Source organism: Eptatretus burgeri, chromosome 10, assembly GCF_056783735.1.
Source record: "Eptatretus burgeri isolate ZD-2024b chromosome 10, Ebu_testis_v1, whole genome shotgun sequence".
Lineage (NCBI taxonomy): Eukaryota > Metazoa > Chordata > Myxini > Myxiniformes > Myxinidae > Eptatretus > Eptatretus burgeri.
The window spans coordinates 93,553,434-93,574,692 of record NC_140970.1 but is presented as its reverse complement, the minus strand read 5'-3'; the positions used below and the strand labels follow the sequence as shown (position 1 = coordinate 93,574,692).

General features: G+C 44.9%; 1 protein-coding gene and 1 pseudogene across 2 annotated transcripts; one reads left to right on the top strand and one right to left on the bottom strand.

Moving 5' to 3' along the window:
* The first annotated feature begins 2,993 nt into the window (after window positions 1-2,993).
* LOC147019141 (uncharacterized) lies at window positions 2,994-7,367 on the top strand. Of its 2 annotated transcripts, none has more exons than XM_085899451.1 (6): window positions 2,994-3,150; window positions 4,571-4,629; window positions 4,745-4,917; window positions 5,055-5,220; window positions 5,395-5,574; window positions 6,850-7,367. In XM_085899451.1, the coding sequence occupies exons 1-6, from the start codon at window positions 3,019-3,021 to the stop codon at window positions 6,851-6,853; spliced, it is 714 nt and encodes a 237-aa protein (XP_085755577.1). In that variant the 5' UTR covers window positions 2,994-3,018; the 3' UTR covers window positions 6,854-7,367. The 2 variants fall into 2 exon arrangements, with proteins under 2 accessions (XP_085755577.1, XP_085755576.1); XM_085899450.1 differs by having other exon boundaries at window positions 4,742-4,917.
* A 1,419-nt stretch (window positions 7,368-8,786) lies between these two features.
* Window positions 8,787-20,205, bottom strand: LOC147019140 (uncharacterized; annotated as a pseudogene).
* Window positions 20,206-21,259: the final 1,054 nt, after the last annotated feature.

The following is a 21,259-nucleotide window of genomic DNA, read 5'->3' as shown; positions in this document are numbered from 1 at the left end:
AGAAAGGGGTGAAAACATAAACTCCTTCATGTTCGGTGGTGGAGGAAATTACTTGATCCAGATTCAGATATGGATCTTCACCAAAATCTTATCAATTTGTCCGTGTCACACACCCAACGTGTCGACCAAGTTTCATCCAAATCTGTCCAGAACATTTTGAGATGTCCTGCTCACAGATGGGCAAACAGACAGATGGGGGTGAAAATATAAACTCCGTCCACCTTTGATGGTGGATGTCGATGGTGGATGTATGAAATTTACATAAAAATTATGATTTATCGGTCCAAAGAATGAAGGAGCAGGTTATTTTCAATTTCTGTAAAAACATTTTGCTTCCTTTACTAGAAACAAGAAGTTTTTTTTTTTTTTATAAACCAGAAGTTCTTTGCACACCACGAGAATGTTTGAAAAACAAAATCCACACTAACTTTAAATCCCATTACTTTCATAACCACGAGCATATACGACCCGTCTCTTCGCTGATGGGAATACCAGTCTTTGCTCTGATGGAAAATCTATGGGACAAGAACAACGAAGGATTCTTGGGAGATCCAGCTCTCCGTGTGGGGATAACCAGCACCGCAAGATGGTGTTTGCACTTTCACCATGTATGCCCATGTAACAACACACACAAACCTTCCTTCCTTTTATTTTATTACATCCTCGTGGAGGATCTCTAAGTCTTACTCACGTTGTTGTTCTTGTGGACTTTTTTGTTTCACAGCCTACAGTTTACATCGAAACTTCCTGAAACTTGGCATGTATATGTAACAATACTCTCCGCAGACAGTAACCATCTCCAATTTTGAAAATTCCTCCTCGAAAAAAAGTTATGACAACAAAATGTCTCCGCTAATAGAAATCGCCTAAAAAATTATCTCCGAAACTAGGCAAGCTTTTTGAATTCTGTTTGCGGGAATCGAACAGGGCATTAGCAGAGATGAATTACCGCACATATGATCCATCACTATGACGTCATATCAATTTTTATGACGTCATTCCTATTTTTTGACATTTTTTGTTTCACAACCCAGAGTTTTCATCGGATCTTCGTGAAACTTGCCATGTATATGCAGAAAGCCCACGCGCAGGCAGAAACCATCTCCGATTTTGGAAATTCTTCCGAGAAAAAAGTTGACGTCATAATATCGCCGCTAATGGAAATCGCCTACACCATTATCTCCGAAACTAGGCAAGCTGTTTCAATTATGCTTGCGGGAATCAAGCCGGGAATTAGCACAGATAATAATTTGTCGCAAACCTGATACATCACAATGACATCATTTTCGTTTTATGACGTCATCATTAAGAGGATGAGGATCTTAGCTCATTTGAGCTTCTTATTTTTTGCATTACAAACTTTCCAGGGAGTTCCCTGAATTCACCGTCGTTGGTTAAATCTGTGAATGCGTTCTCAAGTTGTAGCATTACAAACAGAAGACAGACAAACACGGCTCCTTTTGTGATTTAGATTTTTACGTGTGTACGTGAAAGGAATTTTTGAGGTCACGTGCCTCCTCCCCTCCGTGAAGCATCATGTCGTATCAGTCTGCCACCGCTCACGTGGGGAGAATTCAGTGCAGAGCGGAAGAGGGCTGTTCTGCAATTTTTGCTGATGTAGTAAATAGATGGAATTGTGTTTTGACTGACAGGTTTTAAGAGAAAATAAAACACAAATTAACTTTCACCCTTTAAAAACCGTGCGAATTATTATTTATTAATATACCAGGTGCTGTGTTTTTTGGTTGTATCCTTTTCTCACCTGTGTTGCAAGTAGAGCGACTACCTGCTTTGTGAATCTTCAAAAGGTGGTGTATATACTCAGAAATGCTGTTTGATCGGGTGATAAATTGCTGTTATATGAATAAAATGAAAATGTTGAAAAAAAAAATACTGAATATCACAAAAGCATTTTCTGAATCCAATCGACATGAGAAATGGAATTGAATGAGACTCATCATTATTATACGGAACAAGAAGATAAAGGAGGGAGAGCTTTTGTTTTCATGCAAATGAGGATGATCCAGATTCGTGGAGATTGGGAATCAACGTTGTGAATGAAACAATATCTTCGTAGGGAGAGGGATGAGTGGTTGAGTTTACTTCCTGAGTGGTTTCATTGAAATCCGTTCATCCATTCTCAAGTGAACAAAAAAGGATTCCTGGGAGATCCTGCCCTCCATGCGGGGATAACCAGCACCGCAAGTTGGCGTTTGCAGTTTTGACAAGTGTGCGCCGCACGTACCCATACCATGAACACAAACCGACCTTTCAGTTTTTTGTTTTTTTTTTGCGTCACAAACCTTCCCAGGTCTTCCCTAAATCCATTGCAGTTCGATTTATTGAAATCCGTTAATCCGTTCTCAAGTTATAACACGACAAACAAACAAACAGACAGACAGACAGACAGACAGACACGTGTCCTTTTATAATATAGATTCCTTTGACGCTGTGAGGCGCATAGCCATGTGGCTGTTGAGGCAGTTTCATTTGGCCAAGGAGTTCAGTCCTGGACTGGTCACCACGACGACGCAAGATACTCGAATGGCTTATTACCCCAGTGAGCTGGTACTCATTTTACCGACCTCGGAAAGATGGCAAGCCGAGTCAACCCACCTGGTGTTGTTTCCAACGGCACGACGGGAGCTCAAACTCAAGACCCTAAGATCTTGAGCTATCCACCTTAACTGTTAAGCTCATTACTTTCATAGCATCGACATATTTATTTATGTTTACACTGAACACTCAAACAGGTTCTTGTACCTCGATCACATGCAGGGCAAAGAAATGTACTTTTCATTCAAGGACATTTGTCGACAATGGCAAAATACATTATTATTATTATTATTGACCAATTTTCACGTTCGAGTGACCATGATTATTTGAGAGATTATTGGAGTGAAGATTATGAAGGTGGAAAGGAAGATTGTGGGGAAGGGAAGGGGAAAGTGGTGTTTGGGGCTTGAGCCAGTAAGATTAGTTATTTCACTGGAGTTGTACTCAAGTTAATGGTTAAATATGACATGCTATTGCCTCTTGCCATTTTTTTTATGGATTTTTTTTTTGCTTTCAGATGCACCAAAAGTGATATTTGATATGACGGTGAAATTTGGTTCAGCTGATCTCGAGAAGTCAAAACAAGAAACCATGGTATGATTACTTACACGTACACATCCTCGATTTGACATAGATCACAGGAAAGGGTTTGTCAATTTTCCATAATTTTCACAAGATACATTCTTTGTTTTGTCAGAATTAGATTTTTAAAATGTATTTATTTATTGGGGTTTTGGAAGTCGGAACAGCACTGCTTTTCACAGAAAGCATTTTAGACCCTTATTCCCAGATGCCGAGAAGTCATGAGTCCAATGTGGAGTTATTAATACGCCAGATTGTTTTTGATTTAATCAAAAATCTAGCAGGCACAAGGTGATTATTGTGAGACAACCTAATTTTTCGCTTCCCTGGAATGTAATACCGGGGAGCTTATGGGATGGCACGTCATCCGTCCGTCCGTCCCACCACAAATTCTTGCAATTTCTTCTCTGAAACTACACATTCTATTTCGATGAAACTTCACCACACCCTTCAACACCTTGTACGAACCAAAGTTTATTCATGGCATTAAAACAAAAAAAATTGGTCCTGAAAAGGGTCTACGGGGGTTGCCCCAGAAATAGGTATTTTCTTTCTTTCTCAGAAGCTACACATGCAATTCCAATGAAACTTGAGCACAACCTTCAACACCTGTGATGTACCAAAGTTTGTTCATGGCATTAAAAAAAGATAATAAAAAATAAAAAATTGGGGTCTGAGGGAACATACAGAGGAAGTTTACAGGGGGGTTACCCCCCACCCCCCACTCCCTAAAGAGGTCATTTGCTTTCTTCTCAAAAACGACATAATTTCGATGATACTTGACGACAGCCTTCATCACCCGTGATGTCCCAAACACTGTTCATGACAATAAATATAAATAATTGGGGTCGAAGGGAGTGTAAAGGGGGGGGAGGGGGGTTGCTCCCAATAATATGTTTTTTTTTTCTTCTCCAAAACTACACTGAAAATTTCGATGAAACTTGACCACAACCTTCATCACCCGTGATGTACCATAATTGTGCACACTATTTAAAACATCGGGGTCGAAGGGGATTTACAGGGGGGGAGGGGAGAGGGATTGCCCCCCAAAATAAGTATTTGCTATGACATTGTTTCATTGGTACATTTTGCTGATTCCTTCCCACATTGACTTCATCCTCAATATCATTATTCGACAAGGTGAGCGCCGACAGGTATTGCCCCTATTTTTCAATTTAAAATCCATAATCCAGATAGAAAGTACCCATACTTCACTCACCTGTGAAATGATTGGCAGACTGGGGCAATGTCACAACATGTAAATGAGTTATTTATCCACTATTGCTATCTTTGGGCGGATTTGTATCCACAAGCTCTCAGATCAACCATGAGATCACATCTCCATCATATCCAAATCATGATTATATTGTGTCGTGTACAAGTTGAAGTATTGCATGTGATTTGTAATATCATTTTTAATCCTGTGTTGCAGTTACATCAGCAATTCCAAAACTTTCCTGGGTTTAAGGATGTCAGTGTTTCTCCACTCAAGTAAGAAACAACAATTTTTATGGATCAATAACGTGTGCATTTGAATCTTTGATTTGTTGTTCTTTTGATGTCGTTAAAATGTGTTCCTGTTTTCTTTTCTTTATCATTTGAGCAGTGGAGGCACAACCAATGATTATCCTGTGAAGGCCAGGTTTGATTATAATGACAATAACATCAACAAAGTATACAATGGAGGACTCAAAGATGAAATAAAAAACACGTTTGGGGGCCAAGAACGAGCCAGCCAAGGAAGCGTGACCCTAATAGGAGAAATTAATCAAACTAATGGTAAGATGTACCTGATTATTTAGGATGCTAATTGTGTGAATATTCTGTATTATTAATCATATAAATAATTTTTAATGAGACGTTTGTAGAAATTTAAACACAGGCTGAATACTAATCTCACTTTGTCCTGATCACAGTTCCAAGAGAGAACCTGGACCTGGTATTACATTGCAACACCAGCTACGAGGGATATATTGTCTCATTTAATAGCACCGGGGTTTTCTGCATATCACCCTGCAATGATACTTCCTTCTGTAATAATCGTGGAAATTGCTCCCACCTGGTATCCGGTCCAAAGTGCAGGTAAAGTTGGGGTAGGAGGGGTCATGCTGTTTATTTTTATACTCAATCAAATCTTCTGGGGAATCAAAGGAGGTTGAGTGGTTTTGATTGACACAGAGGAGAACATGCACACAGTTCTTGAGAAGCAACGAATTGCCTTCAACTTCTACAATTAATCTATTTTTCTCCTCCCAGTTGTGACACAAACACTTCCGATGCTCATTGCATAGATGAGCCAAAACCAACAAACTTGTTCAAGATCCTGTTTGGTACCCTGGGAGGTCTCCTCGGAGTGGGAATACTTTTGGGGATTGTTTGCTATTGCGTCAAACGTCAATCCCCCTCAAAATCCCTTCGTCTCCTCAACTATGACTGGTAATGTCTTCAATGATTAGAATATTCAGACAATTTTATTTTGTTTCGTTTTATTTTTTTATTTTTTTTTTGCAATATGCTCTCTCATCGTGTTTGTTTCTTCATCTTGCATTTAATACAAAAGCAGTGGCTTCTCAATCTAAAATATTTTTTTATTTTCCATAAACAATAACAATGAATATGTGGCATTGTGGATCAAGACAATTGAAATTGTTCTCAACAAGTAACATGATAAAGTCTGACCAGAATATAAACATAACCCTGAATCATTTATATAAAAAAAATAGGACCATGGGTCCTGAAACTCACCAGGATCAGGAGCAACAATCACTCAAACCCTCCATAGAACCTCGAAGACACTGATTTTTTTTTCCTACCGTGAACAAACTTTGGTACATCACCAGTGATGAAGGTTGTGGTCAAGTATCATCAAAATTGGTTTTGTCATTTCTGAAAAGAAAAGAGATACCTATTTTTTTGGGGGGGGGAGGGGAGGAGGGGACCAAACCCCCCATAGATGCCCTGATTCTTAGTTCCTGATTTTTAGTTCACCTATAACATAGTTCTGGGGAACTTATGGGATTATGCATTGTCTGTCCATCATTCCGTCCGTCCATCCACAAACTCTTGCAACTTCCTCTCTGAAATTACACACACAATTTTGATGAAACGTGACCACAACCTTCATCACTCGTGATGTACCAAAGTCTATTCATTGCATCAAAAAGAATAAGTATTTACTTTCTTCTCCGTTCCATATTTTATGAGTCATCCACTCCTACCAGTGGTTCCCTGATTTTCTTATCCAGTGGCTACCTGGTGAGCGCCCAGGAGTATTGCCCTCTATTTTTTTTAAATGCCATGAACAAACTTTGGGACATCACGGGTGATGAAGGTTGTGGTCAAGTTTCATTTTAGTTGTGTGTGTAGTTTCAGAGAAGAGAGCAAATACTCTCCCTTTTGGGGGTCAAAAAAATCCCCCGTAGACCCCTCTCAATGAGCACAGATTTTGATGCGGTCAATACTCCTTTATTTGGCTTCGGATATGAAGCTTGTGACCAAGTTTCTTCAAAATCGTGTGTTTGGTTCAAGTGATAATGATTGAAGAGTTTACAAACTCACTCACTGACTAACTAACTGATTGACTGACTCACCTACGGACACTGCTCGATCACATAAGCTCACCGGACGAAAGTCCAGGTGAGCTAAAAATATTCAATTTTATTTGGATGAAAATGTTTACATCACATTGAACATTTGCTTTTCCTTCTCCAGGTAACCTCAAGGGCGTATTCATTTCAAAACCTGCATTTTGCAGAGACCTGAATCGATGCTCACTCATCTTGACACTTGCTGTTATAATACAGGAAGTAAAAGTAATATTATTGGAACAGAGAATATAATATGATGTTAGTAATACTAAGAATCAACATATATTTATTATTTATGGTTTATTCATTGGGTTTCAATTTAAAATACAAAATCATTCTCATGCTTATACAAATAAAACATCACTGCAACATCATGGGAATAAAAGTAATATTATGGGAAGAGGTAAATGAAAAAAAGGACAACAATGCGATAAAACAAATGTTATGTTATAGTTGTATACATTGGGATTCTCATTCTTGTCATTGATAATAAAACAATACTCTGTAGTGGATTGCACTTTTTACAAACTGTAAAAAGATTGAAAAGCTAAAAATATAAACTTTCATCTGCTTTTGTTGCAATGTAATGTCTGCTCAAAACAATGCTATAATGTAAAGAAAAATATAACATTACTTTCATGGGTATGTTACATTTGCATGCTCTTTTATTTACATCACACACTCTCCTGGCCATGCACATTCTAACCTTGCAAATGCCATACTCCTGTACATCCTTTCTTTCACAGACAATGGTATTAAAGAAAAACAAAGGGAATGGTTCTCATTCGGTCTGCAGTTATATTAATCGATGTAAATATTATTTTGATATTTTCAGTCTTCCACCACCAACCAGATATTATAAAATTGTTAAAGAAGAGCATTTATATGATTTTTCAGATACAAGACATGAATTCCAAATTTGTGGACAATTAAGTCTACACATAATTTTTCATCTCAACAATACAAAAATTTGTGACATTTTTTTAAAAATCAAATATAAATACAAAATGACATGTTGAAAGAATAGTTCCACCTTCGGTGTATCTCAAGGGCTGGATGTTGATTAATCAAATTATCTATGATCATAAATGTCAGTCAGTCAGTGTGTCTACTCCATAACCCCAAAATCGTGAAACCAAACAGCTCCAAACTTTGCTTGTATACAAAGAGAAGTTCAAGGGAGTGCATGAATGAGAATTGGGTGTTTGAGTAAATGTAAACACCCCTTTTGAAAATTATTTAACAGGTGTACGTCCAAAAATCAAAGAAACCTTTTCAAAGATGGTGGCGCGCCATCTTGGTCAGCTCTTTGTCACATTGCTGGGTTCTAAAGCCACCATTTTGTTCGGCTTGCTCAAAGATTCTTTGACTTTGAACAGGTCACAATGTTTTCTTTATGATAAATCGCTCAAATTTTTTTTTAATTTCCTCACTCATATCATCGATGGCCTGATCTTGATACCTGCGAATCGTTGTATACCTCATTTTTATAAGTGCTATAGTTTTCAAATCAGGAGCTTAGAGCAATTTTATGCATTATTTGAAGCGATTTTCCATAATGACCTTTCACTGACAAAAAGAGGCTTTGCGGTGTCGGGGCTCGAACCCTGTACCTTGAATTACAATGCTTCGATTTGGAGAGACACAAACATCAGCAAATTTAATGGCCTAATCACAGCAAAGATAATGTGTGTACACACACACACACACACACACACACACACACACACACACACACACACACACACACACACACACACACACACACACACACACACACACACACACACACACACACCCACCCCACGATGTCAAGAACAGATCTATAATTTTCTTGTATTCATCAATCAATCAACCCAACATAAGAATCACTTAAACCATACCAAACAAAAGAATCACTTGAACAAATCAATTTAAAGAACTTACAATTAAATTGACGATTAAACTAACAATTAAACTAACAATTAATGAGACAAACAATAAATTTGCCAACCAGCCAACTAAGCAATTAACCAAACATCCGTGCACAGGTTGAACGGATTGCCAGAGCAAATATGACAATCAACTCTGCCTATCTTCAGTCACCCCTGGATTTATACTCATTTTTGAGAAGTATTCTTGCACAAAGCAGATCTCATGGGTTAGCCGATAAGGATGTGGGTCCGGAGAAGCACCGTATATGGAAGTCTTTCTCTGGATTGAACTATCTTCGGGGTCCCTATTGTGGAACTCTTATAAGAAATCAGTATTTCAAACACAGTATATGCACTTTATCTCTTCAAGCACGAAAAAAAGGGAAGTTCACTCTCCTTCCTTCAGTTCTGTAAAATTGGGAAGTGCCTTGGAGAGCACAGTCGTGCCGTGGAAATGAGGAAGTATTCTGAGCACAGTGTTTTTACTTGGCCCATGTCTCCAAATACAATTCATGGTTATCTATCTATAATTCCAGCTGTGTGTGTGTGTGTGTGTGTGTGTGTGTGTGTGTGTGTGTGTGTGTGTGTGTGTGTGTGTGTGTGTGTGTGTGTGTGTGTGTGTGTGTGTGTGTGTGTGTGTGTGTGTGTGTCTGTCTGCAACCGCTGTTTCTCGACAACCACTGGTCTGATCTAATTGAAACTTGCCAGCTATATTGCTGGGGACCCGAGGATGGGCCTTTTCAAGGTTTGATATTAATCGGACAAGTGCTTCCCAAGTTATGGCCATTTATTTACCAAACCAATGACAAGACACGTTGCTGCGTAGGCCGGTGCGCGGCCGGCCGACGATGACGTCACGGGCCATGCCGGTTACGATGGGGATCGGTGCCTTCGTTACTGTGGCGTAGGAGTGGCAATGGTCAATGGCAGCAAATGTCATGGCAAGCAAAGACAGGGAGGTAAACTTGATTTTAATTTGGATTTTAATTAACTCTGTGTGCAAGTATCACAGCAGTTGTTACTTCAGTGCAAGCGATAATTCGTGGAATGATGTGAACATTCCGTACGGGCACGTACCACTTCAGGATGGTGATGACTTAATGTATTCTAATAATTTCTCGATTTCTCATGCGCATTTATAGAAAAACACAACGCCCCAATGCAGTCGTCATTTACGAGAGCGAAGGAACGGCCTGTGTGGTTGTTGTTTCTGGCATGTGGTTTGAAAGTTTTTTTTTTGAGCAAAGGAATGGCCTGTGTAGTTGTTTGAAAGTTTTTTTTAGTTTTTTTTTTGATTTGCATGTACGGTCACGCACGTATAGGCACGCAAGAGTGAAGGAATGGCCTGTGTGGTTGTTGTTTCTGGCATGTGGTTTGAAAGTTTTTTTTTGAGCAAAGGAACGGCCTGTGTGGTTGTTTGAAAGTTTTTTTTCGTTTTTTTTGGTTTGCATGTACGGTCACGCACGTATAGGCACGCGAGAGTGAAGGAATGGCCTGTGTGGTTGTTGTTTCTGGCATGTGGTTTGAACGTTTTTTTTGAGCAAAGGAACGGCCTGTGTGGTTGTTTGAAAGTTTTTTTTAGTTTTTTTTGGTTTGCATGTACGGTCACGCACGTATAGGCACGCGAGAGTGAAGGAATGGCCTGTGTGGTTGTTGTTGCTGGCACTCGGTTTGAAAGTTTTTTTTTTAGTTTTTTTTTTGGTTTGCACGTACGGCCACACACGTACGGCCACACACGTACGGCCACACACGTATGGCCACACACGTACGGCCACACACGTACGGCCACACACATGCGGCCATGCACGTACGGGCACGAGAGAGTGAAGGAACGGCCTGTGTGGTTGTTTCTAGCTCGCGGTTTGAAAGTTTTTTTTTGTTTTTTTGCACGTACGGCCATGCGAGAGCAAAGGAATGGCCTGTGTGGTTGTTGTTTCTGGCTCACAGTTTGAAAGTTTTTTTTTTTGTTTGTTTTTTTGCACGCACGGCCACGCACGTACGGGCACGTACTAGTATCTTAAATCATCAGAACACTAACAGAACAAAGTTTAGCTCAAAGCAAGCAATACACAACTTTTAATCAAAAGAAGATATTTAAAAGTTAGTTTTAAATGAAAGAAAAGATAAAATCTCTATTTCAGCCCTCACAGCGGGTGTGTCCCATGATCACTCAGCTTGCTATCGCTTGCCAAGCCAGGGTTTTTCATCAACCATTTCGTTGGAGTTTTACTTGAGTGCTTAAGCCACTTGCCAAACACTCTGCAAACTGCTTGGTTGTTTGTTTGCAAGTCATGGTGATGCACAGCAAAAAATACCTGCGCTCTCACTCAACACTTTCCCTCTGCAAAATACAACCAACAATACATCGATCGATGGACTAAGTTCAGAAACGCCCACCTGTGTTGGGCTCCGTGATGTCACGTGATGCATCGGGTGGTGGTTCACCTGCTGAAAATGTGAAGAAAAAAAATTTCTTTACGAAAACTCCACAAAATGCTTGGTTGTTCATTTACAAGCCGTGGTAGAGATTAGTTAAAGGCTTCATTCACCGGTGTGATGTCGAGGTGCCTCACGTCTCTGAAAATGCCATAAAACTTACGAAGAAGAGTAAGAAAATCCCTCCTCCATATTCAGTGAAGCGATGGATGAACTTTGCTCCCAGCGGATGGTATTTTGAGAAAGACCTACAGAGCATCTTCATTGTGTTCGCACACATCTTTTTATGATGTGGTAAGGAGAAGTGAGCGACGTAAGGTCCGAGTGGGCAACTTACAAGAGAGTGACATGAGGTGAAGTGAGTCATGTAATGAGGTCCAGTGAGCGATGTAGTCAGGTCCGAGTGAGTGAGTGACGTGGTGAGGTCCGAGTGAGCAACATGGTAAGGTGAAGTGAGTCATGTAATCAGGTCCGAGTGAGTGAGTGACGTGGTGAGGTCCGAGGGAGCAACATGGTAAGGTGAAGTGAGTCATGTAATCAGGTCCGAGTGAGTGAGTGACGTGGTGAGGTCCGAGTGAGCGATGTAAAGTGAAGTGAGTCATGTAGTCAGGTCCGAGTGAGTGAGTGACGTGGTGAGGTCCGAGTGAGCAACATGGTAAGGTGAAGTGAGTCATGTAATCAGGTCCGAGTGAGTGAGTGACGTGGTGAGGTCCGAGTGAGCGATGTAAAGTGAAGTGAGTCATGTAATCAGGTCCGAGTGAGTGAGTGACGTGGTGAGGTCCGAGTGAGCAACATGGTAAGGTGAAGTGAGTCATGTAGTCAGGTCCGAGTGAGCGAGCGACGTGGTGATGTTCGAGTGAGCAACATGGTAAGGTGAAGTGAATGGCGAGGTACGTATTGTGTATGCAGTTCAGTTATCTGCGCAACATAAGTGTTAATTCATGGGCCAAAAACAAATGTAAAATACATTTTATAAGAGGCGTTGCCGCATATGACGTCATAGACTTGATTTGAATACAGCACTTGTATTCCACTATTTTGACCCCCATTTGAGGTCTGGTGCAGCTAAAACACAGCCACAATTGCCTCCGCATGAGGAATGTCATCGAATGTGTAAGATCATAAAAAATACGTGTCGTGAAATAATGTGTGTGTGTGTGTGTGTGTGTGTGTGTGTGTGTGTGTGTGTGTGTGTGTGTGTGTGTGTGTGTGTGTGTGTGTGTGTGTGTGTGTGTGTGTGTGTGTGTGTTCTTAACTCCAAAACCATGAAACCTTGCAGCCTGGAACTTTGCATGCATTCTAAGACAACTCCAAGTAAGTGTGTGAGTGAAAATTGGATATTTGGGTTAACTAAAACATCCCTTTTGAATATAATTAACTGCCTTATTTAATTATATCCTTTATCAGACGATCCTCGGCCATCTCACTCTCTGGGTTCTGAAAGCATATCCTGGTTCACCTCGCTGGGGTCTGAAGCCACCATGTTTTAAGGCCTGTTCAACCATGCCTTGACTTGGAACAGGTGGCAATGATTTCTTAACGATAAAGTTTTTTCTTTCTTCAGTTTCCTCAATCACATGATATTGAATACTTCTTCATCATCATATCTACGAATTGTGAGGTACATTGCAATGCTTATAAATGCCTGGAGGCGGCAACGTTCGAAGCTTTATTTCATTTCCTCACAAGCCATAACCTCGAGAATCTCTTAAACTAAGCCGAATTACAAAATTTAATCTCCAAAATTGAACTCAGCAGCAGTTACGACTCCAAAAATAAACAAAGTGTTCATTTGTCTTATTCAGACATAGTTTGGAGAATCGGACACTGCTATCGCTTGCAAAGCCAAGTCTGAACTCACAAAGCTCTCTCCCTCCTCCAAATCCTGGTGGAATCTAATCAAATCTGTTTCTGGTCTGTGTTCCCCCTCCATCCCCTCCCTAACCTCAAATGGCCGCACTGCTGACACCGCACGTGAAAAGGCTGTATGCCTAAACTCGGTGTTTGCATCAAAATCTTGTGTCCAAAACCCATCACTTTCTGCACCCACATTACCCAGTCGCACCCAACTGTCCCTGGACTCTGTGTCCTTTTCCTCTGACAAAGTGGAGAGCTTGCTGTCAAACCTCGACTCAGATTCTGCAACCGGTCCAGACGGCATAGGCCCACATGTCTGAAAAACCTGCTCCTCGACTCTTGCTCACCCTCACATTTGCTCAACGTCATCTGCCATCTGCTAAGAAATCAGCAAACATTACTGCCCTGCATAAGAAGGTGCAAAAACAGATCCCTGCAACAACAGACCAATCAGCCTCCTCCCAATCATCAGCAAGGTTATGGAATCCATCATCGCTTCAGACATTAAATCCTTCCTCTTCTCCAATGGCTTGATTTCCGATCATCAATTTGGTTTCAGATCAGGTCACTCTACCCTGGATATGCTGCTCCTGCTCTCCCAATAACGGATGGAGGTACTCAATGCCGGACATGAAATCAGAGCCATATCCCGAGACATATCACGTGCTTTTGACATGGTCTGGCACCCTGACCTGCTCACCAAACTCTCTTCCTATGGTATCCAAGGCCATCTCCACTCATGGCTCGCAGACTTCCTCTCTTGTCGCAGCCAACGTGTGGCCCGAAATGGAGTTCTCTCATCCCCTCTTCCCCATCCAGGCTGAAGTTCCTCAAGGCAGAGTTCTGGGCCCTGTTCCATTTCTGGTTTTCATCAAGGATGTCTCCAACTCTCTGGAAAATCCTCTTTATCTCTTTGCTGATGAATTTCCCCTCTGCCGTCCCATCTGTCATCCCTCAGAGCAGCAAGCAGCAGCTTCTTCGCCACTGCAGATCTGGATAAAATCACAAACTGGGCCAACACATGGAACATGTCCTTCAATCCTGACAAATCTCACACTCACACTTACTATGTCTCTCCAAAAGGACCACTTGCCCCCCCCCCCATCTACTTTGTGAACAATCTGCTGGAAGAAGTCCTTTCATTCAAGCTTCTGGGTCTCACTATCTGTCATGATCTTTCCTGGGAAAGCCACATTTCCAACCTGTCCTCCAATGACCGTCGCTGACTGGGCATGCTCCATGGGGCAAAGTCCTTCCTTGGCCCACCTGTCCTGAGCTCCTGACCACAGACAAAGCTTGTGTCCACAGCCTGATGGAGTACTGCTCTCCCCTCTGGGTTGGTGATCCTGCCTCTCACCTTTCTCAGCTTCACGCTGTGGAAACCATGGCATTTAGGATCATTGGTATCTCCCGTGGTGAGGCTGAGTCTTTGTATCATTTAGGATCATTAGTATCTCTCGTGGTGAGGCTGATCATTAGTATCTCCCGTGGTGAGGCCTCTCACTCTCTAACCGCAGGCAGGGCGGCGGTCTCTCTGTCTTCGTCGTCTCCTCTCCGGTCTCACCCCACCTGCTCTCTCTGCGATTTGTCCCCCCCATATTTCCTCAGGGCGCTCAAGGTCCGCCAGCAATCCCCTTCTGGTAAAACTTCCAAAATAACGAATCACTGCTCACCTTCACTCTTTCATTCCTCTTTTTCCCCGCCTTTGGAATAAACACCCTCACTCTCTTCAAACCATTCTTCACTCCAGACCTTCAAAGCCTCCAGACCTCCAGACGTTCACCAACACCTCTTATCTTCCCCCATTCAAAACCTTGATCTTTTCTACCCCTGTTAATCCTCCCCAAACCGACCTCCTTCAAATTCCCTGCTTTTCTTCCTGAAAGTCCCTGTAATGTCCATCTTGTATAACCCGTGTTCCCGGCCACATCCCTCTCCCTTCCACAGATCTCCTCATGTCTCTGTTCCCCACCATTTTATCCTTCCCTCTGCTGACCCTCTCGTCTCATGCCCCCCTTGCCGTGCGTTGTGTGTTAGATTTCATATGAGCCTTGACAATGTATTCATAAATAAATAAATAAGCCAACCATCCTCGACCATTTAATTGGAGTGCTTGGTTTAGTGCTAAAGCCGCTTGCTGACCACCCCATAGTTGTCGGCGGGCCAGTTTTTGTCCGGATCGGGATGTCCACTCGGCAGTTGCAACATGGAAGAGCATATTCTGATATCAATGTGTTTTCGCAACAGCACAGATTTATTCAACAACAACAACAACTGTGCTGTGTCATTCTGAGCGAATCGTTCACTCACTGGGGACGCTTTTGCCGTGCTCTGTCATTCCGAGCGAGTGCTCCGTGCTCAATCATTCTGAACGAGTCGTCCATGCCCCATTATTCTGAGGGAGTCGTCCGTGCTCCGTCATTCCCAGTGAGTCATCCGTGCTCCGTCATTCCCAGCGAGTCATCCGTGCCCCATTATTCCGAGTGAGTTGTCCGTGCTCCGTCATTCCGAGTGAGTCGTCCGTGCTCCGTCATTCCCAGCGAGTCATCCGTGCCCCATTATTCCGAGCGAGTCGTCCGTGCTCCGTCATTCTGAGTGAGTCGTCCGTGCTCCGTCATTCCCAGCGAGTCATCAGTGCCCCATTATTCCGAGTGAGTCATCCGTGCTCAGTCATTCCGAGTGAGTCATCCGTGCTCCGTCATTCCCAGCGAGTCATCCGTGCCCCATTATTCCGAGCGAGTCGTCCGTGCTCCGTCATTCCGAGTGAGTCGTCCGTGCTCCGTCATTCCCAGCGAGTCATCCGTGCTCCTTCATTCCCAGCGAGTCATCCGTGCCCCATTATTCCGAGTGAGTCGCCCGTGCTCCGTCATTCCGAGTGAGTCGTCCGTGCTCCGTCATTCCCAGCGAGTCATCCGTGCTCCGTCATTCCCAGCGAGTCATCCGTGCCCCATTATTCCGAGCGAGTCGTCCGTGCTCCGTCATTCCGAGTGAGTCGTCCGTGTTCCGTCATTCCCAGCGAGTCATCCGTGCCCCATTATTCCGAGTGAGTCGTCCGTGCTCCGTCATTCCGAGTGAGTCGTCCGTGCTCCGTCATTCCGAGTGAGTCGTCCGTGCTCCGTCATTCCCAGCGAGTCATCCGTGCCCCATTATTCCGAGCGAGTCGTCCGTGCTCCGTCATTCCGAGTGAGTCATCCGTGCTCCATCATTCCCAGCGAGTCATCCGTGCTCCGTCATTCCCAGCGAATCATCCGTGCCCCATTATTCCGAGCGAGTCGTCCGTGCTCCGTCATTCCGAGTGAGTCATCCGTGCTCCATCATTCCCAGCGAGTCATCCGTGCTCCGTCATTCCCAGCGAGTCATCCGTGCCCCATTATTCCGAGCGAGTCGTCCGTGCTCCGTCATTCCGAGTGAGTCGTCCGTGCTCCGTCATTCCCAGCGAGTCATCCGTGCTCTGTCATTCCCAGCGAGTCATCCGTGCCCCATTATTCCGAGCGAGTCGTCCGTGCTCCGTCATTCCGAGTGAGTCGTCCGTGCTCCGTCATTCCCAGCGAGTCATCCGTGCCCCATTATTCCGAGCGAGTCGTCCGTGCTCCGTCATTCCGAGTGAGTCGTCCGTGCTCCGTCATTCCCAGCGAGTCATCCGTGCTCTGTCATTCCCAGCGAGTCATCCGTGCCCCATTATTCCGAGCGAGTCGTCCGTGCTCCGTCATTCCGAGTGAGTCGTCCGTGCTCCGTCATTCCCAGCGAGTCATCCGTGCTCTGTCATTCCCAGCGAGTCATCCGTGCCCCATTATTCCGAGCGAGTCGTCCGTGCTCCGTCATTCCGAGTGAGTCGTCCGTGCTCCGTCATTCCCAGCGAGTCATCCGTGCTCTGTCATTCCCAGCGAGTCGTCCGTGCTCCGTCATTCCGAGTGAGTCGTCCGTGCTCCATCATTCCCAGCGAGTCATCCGTGCTCCGTCATTCCCAGCGAGTCATCCGTGCCCCATTATTCCGAGCGAGTCGTCCGTGCTCCGTCATTCCGAGTGAGTCGTCCGTGCTCCGTCATTCCCAGCGAGTCATCCGTGCCCCATTATTCCGAGCGAGTCGTCCGTGCTCCGTCATTCCGAGTGAGTCATCCGTGCTCCATCATTCCCAGCGAGTCATCCGTGCTCCGTCATTCCGAGCGAGTCGTCCGTGCTCCGTCATTCCGAGTGAGTCGTCCGTGCTCCGTCATTCCGAGTGAGTCGTCCGTGCTCCATCATTCCCAGCGAGTCATCCGTGCTCCGTCATTCCCAGCGAGTCATCCGTGCCCCATTTTTCCGAGCGAGTCGTCCGTGCTCCGTCATTCCCAGCGAGTCGTCTGTGCTCCATCATTCCCAGCGAGTCATCCGTGCTCCGTCATTCCCAGTGAGTCATCCGTGCTCCGTCATTCCCAGCGAGTCATCCGTGCCCCATTATTCTGAGTGAGTCGTCCATGCTCCGTCATTCCCAGCGAGTCATCCGTGCCCCATTATTTCGAGTGAGTCATTCCCAGCGAGTCATCCGTGCTCCGTAATTCCCAGCGAGTCGTCCGTGCCCCGACATTCCGAGCGAGTCGTCCGTGCTCCGACATTCCGAGCGAGTTGTCCGTGCTCCGACATTCCGAGCGAGTCGTCCGTGCTCCGACATTCCGAGCGAGTTGTCCGTGCTCCGTCATTCCGAGCGAGTCGTCCATGCTCCGACATTCCGAGCGAGTCGTCCGTGCTCCGACATTCCGAGCGAGTCATCCGTGCTCCGTCATTCCCAGCGAGTCATCCGTGCTCCGTCATTCCCAGCGAGTCATCCGTGCTCCGTCATTCCGAGCGAGTCATCCATGCTCCGTCATTCCCAGCGAGTCATCCGTGCTCCGTCATTCCCAGCGAGTCATCCGTGCTCCGTCATTCCCAGCGAGTCATCGATGCTCTGTCATTCCGAGCGAGTCGTACTTGATGAGAAGTTCCAAGATGCGGAGGGAGATGGAGAATATACTGAAATGTTACAAGGAGGTCGACGAACAGCAAATGAAGGAAGCCGCTCACGTCTCCATTATGAATTCCGACAAATGCAGTAATTCCCACGTGAATCAGCCGACATTTCATCTTCTGACCTTCAACCTCAACTGGACAGCCTGCCACTGCTGAATAAGCCGACCAAAAGCAATATGTACTCTATCCAACCACAATCTTGACAACACTTTTTCAAAAGTAATTCATTTTAATGTTCTTATTTATTATATGTTTTATTTACACATCATTTACTGTTTTTTTGCTCCTCCTCGCTCCCCCACCCCTCCTCAGTTTCCTGACCTCCTCGCTCCTCCACCTTCCCTCTTCCCCCTATTTTACTCCCCCTCCCTCCTTTAGTATACCCTTTGTCTGAACGGTGATTATATCCGGACCGTGGTTATTTCTGGACTGATCCTCCCCTCACGCTGCCTCCACCGCCCCCCCATGCTGCCTCCCTCTCCCACCCCCCACACTGCCTCCAACCCTTATGCTGCCAACCCCTCATGCTGCCTTCACCACCCCCCCTGTCATGCTTCCTCCACACCCTCACACTGCCTCCACCGCCTCATGCTGCCTTCCCCCCTTCCTTGTGCTGTCTTCCCCATTCCCTCCCCTCTCCCTACTTTCCCCCATTCCGTCCCCTTCTGCTGCATTCCCCTCACACTGCGTTCCCATTCCCTCCCTTTTCCCTCATGCTGCCTCCCCCCACGCCCCCTCCAAGTTGCTCCCCACCATGCTGCCTCCCTCCCCTCATGATGGCCCCCATGCCTCACGATGCCTTCCCCTCCCCTCATTCTGCCGACCCCCTCCCCCCTTTCACGCTGTCTTCCCCTCTCCCCAAACCAGGCCACACTGGTGGTGGAGGTGGACTCAGATCACGCCGCTGTAACCCACCAGCTGCAAATTTACCCCTCATCAAATTTGACAGATGCCAGCTGATCCTCCTTAACATCTGGTAATACCTGACTCCTCCTGCTTTTCTTTCCAATCCCGAACCTCCACCTGTCGCACCATCACCACAAGCCTCTCAGGTGCGTGGTTCGACCTCCTCAAAAAGGTCAGCCTTGCCGCGCACTCAGCTGCCCAATGCATAGTGGTCGAACCCCACAACTCCACCAGAGTTCGACCTTCAGGGTCAGGAAAAGTTGCCATAATTTTTTCTAATGCCAGACTTTCCCATGTCCATGCCGGCAAGTCCCTATACGCAATCCTCACAGACTGGTAAATATCCTGAGCCAGCTCCTGCAATGTTTGACCAGGTCTTCGCCTGCGGTGCTGTAGCTGAAGCCGTACCAGATCACACTTTGCAGCTGTCCCGAAACGATGGTTCAAAGCTTCGCAAATGAAAGTGCTGGTCAATACTTCCTCTGGGACAACATTTAAAATGTCTGCGGCTGGCCCCTGCGGCATCTCCACCAAATTCCCCATGCATTCCCGCTCGTTCCAACCATTGAGTCGGAACTCGCATTCAAATTGCGCCAGGAAAGCCTCCAAGCTCCCCGACCCATCAAAATTTACCAGAGGGACAGTCTTTCTGGAGGCTCTTTTCCCCGACTTCTCCATGTCCGAATCCAGCCTGGGGATCAAACATCCACGCGGATGCGTGCTCAATTTCGGGGCATCCAGTGCCCAAATATGACTCGTGGCGAGGGTTCCCTGGGTAGATTTCATCTCCTCTTGTGGAGATGCTTTATGGACCGACTCACCTCATCCCACAGACTCTGTGGGCTTGAGAAACCTTCTTCCTGATCTTGTCCCGAGTCTCCAGCCGCTCCTGTATTATATCATTTATCCTATCCCCAATCAAATGTGGCTCCCACAGGCCTTTACCCATTATTATCACCCCATCCTGTTTGGTAACCCGGGCCTCCATCTCTTTGATCTCCTCAACTAGACTGCCACCCTGGTGCTGCAGTCTGCTGGTGCATTCTGGCATCCACACAGGCGCGATAACGTTCCAGGTCTTCATTCACCTTATCAACCCTGTTATTTGTCGCCCAAATTTTGTTTTCCAGATCTTCCCTCATTCTCACTGCCTGTGTTTCACTCTCTTCTATTGTTAAATTTAACTCTCCCTGCCACAATTTCACATTTGTCACTATCTTTCTTTCAGATACTCCCCATCTCGCCTTGATCTGCTTCTCTACTTTCCCTTCTAAATCCACAATCTTCTGCGTTGCTTTCTCATTAAATTTGCTTTCCAACTCGTCTTTGCTTAATCTAATCTGTGCCCCTAACTGTGCTGCTAAAATTTCATTGTTTTTATTCATTTGTTCCTTCTCTTCTCATTTCATTCCTCATTTCCCTTCCATTTTCATTCAATTTAATCACTTGTTCCATTAATAAATGAAACGAGCCCTGGTTGGACATCGCACTCACTTCCTCGCTCGATATCTCAGAATTGGAGTTAATTTCAACCCTGATCTCCACACTAATCCCCAACCCGGCTCGCTTCCTTCTTCCTTGCTGCTTCCTTCAACCGCATAATCCTGCACGTCGCAGTTTTGTGCAGCAGCTTCTTCCCCTTGCAGAACAAGGAAAAAAAAACTTTTTAAATTTATAACACGCTCCATTGCGTTCTCCCGACACCAATCAACTATAAATTTGGAAGTCCTCAGTTCCAAATCCCACTCCTGACACCAATGTAGACATGTAGTGTTGACGACTCAACTAACATTGAGTTCATCGTGGCGGGAGATTAAACTCCTGCAATGTACCGAGCGGCTCAACTCTTGCGGAGATGTTCTGAATTAATGGAAGATGACGTGTGTGCGGGTCGTGAGGAGAGACACGAGAAACCTTAAAGCTTTTAAATGAAACGGGTTTATTTCCCAAACCACAATGATCAAAAGAACCAGGGGTGATTGACACGACGGAGGAGATGACGGCGGGTTGTGGTAGTGAAGAAAAGGAGACACAAAATCGACGACAAATAATTATGTACAAATAGGTTAAATAAACCATGGCGCCTTACTCCGGACTTTGTCACAGACTGGAAGAGAACAAAAAAATACCCCGGGGGACTCAGCTCTGGGGCAGGGGAGACAAGCAGATGATGACGATGACGACAACAAGGTGAGCAGATGATGGCAGGATTGTGGTGGATGTGTGTGCTCTGCCGAGTGCCCTTCTAGTTTCATGTGATTTCTGCTGTAAAGTTTATTTGGAGAGTCGTTCGATGTTTCGACAGTGTGCTGTCGTTTTCATTTTCAAGCCGGACTTTAAACTCACCTCGTTCAATTGATTTCTCAGTGTGCTTTTTATGAAATTCAGACTTGAAAATGCTTGCTCACACAGGTAAGTCGATCAGAGGATGGACAGAAT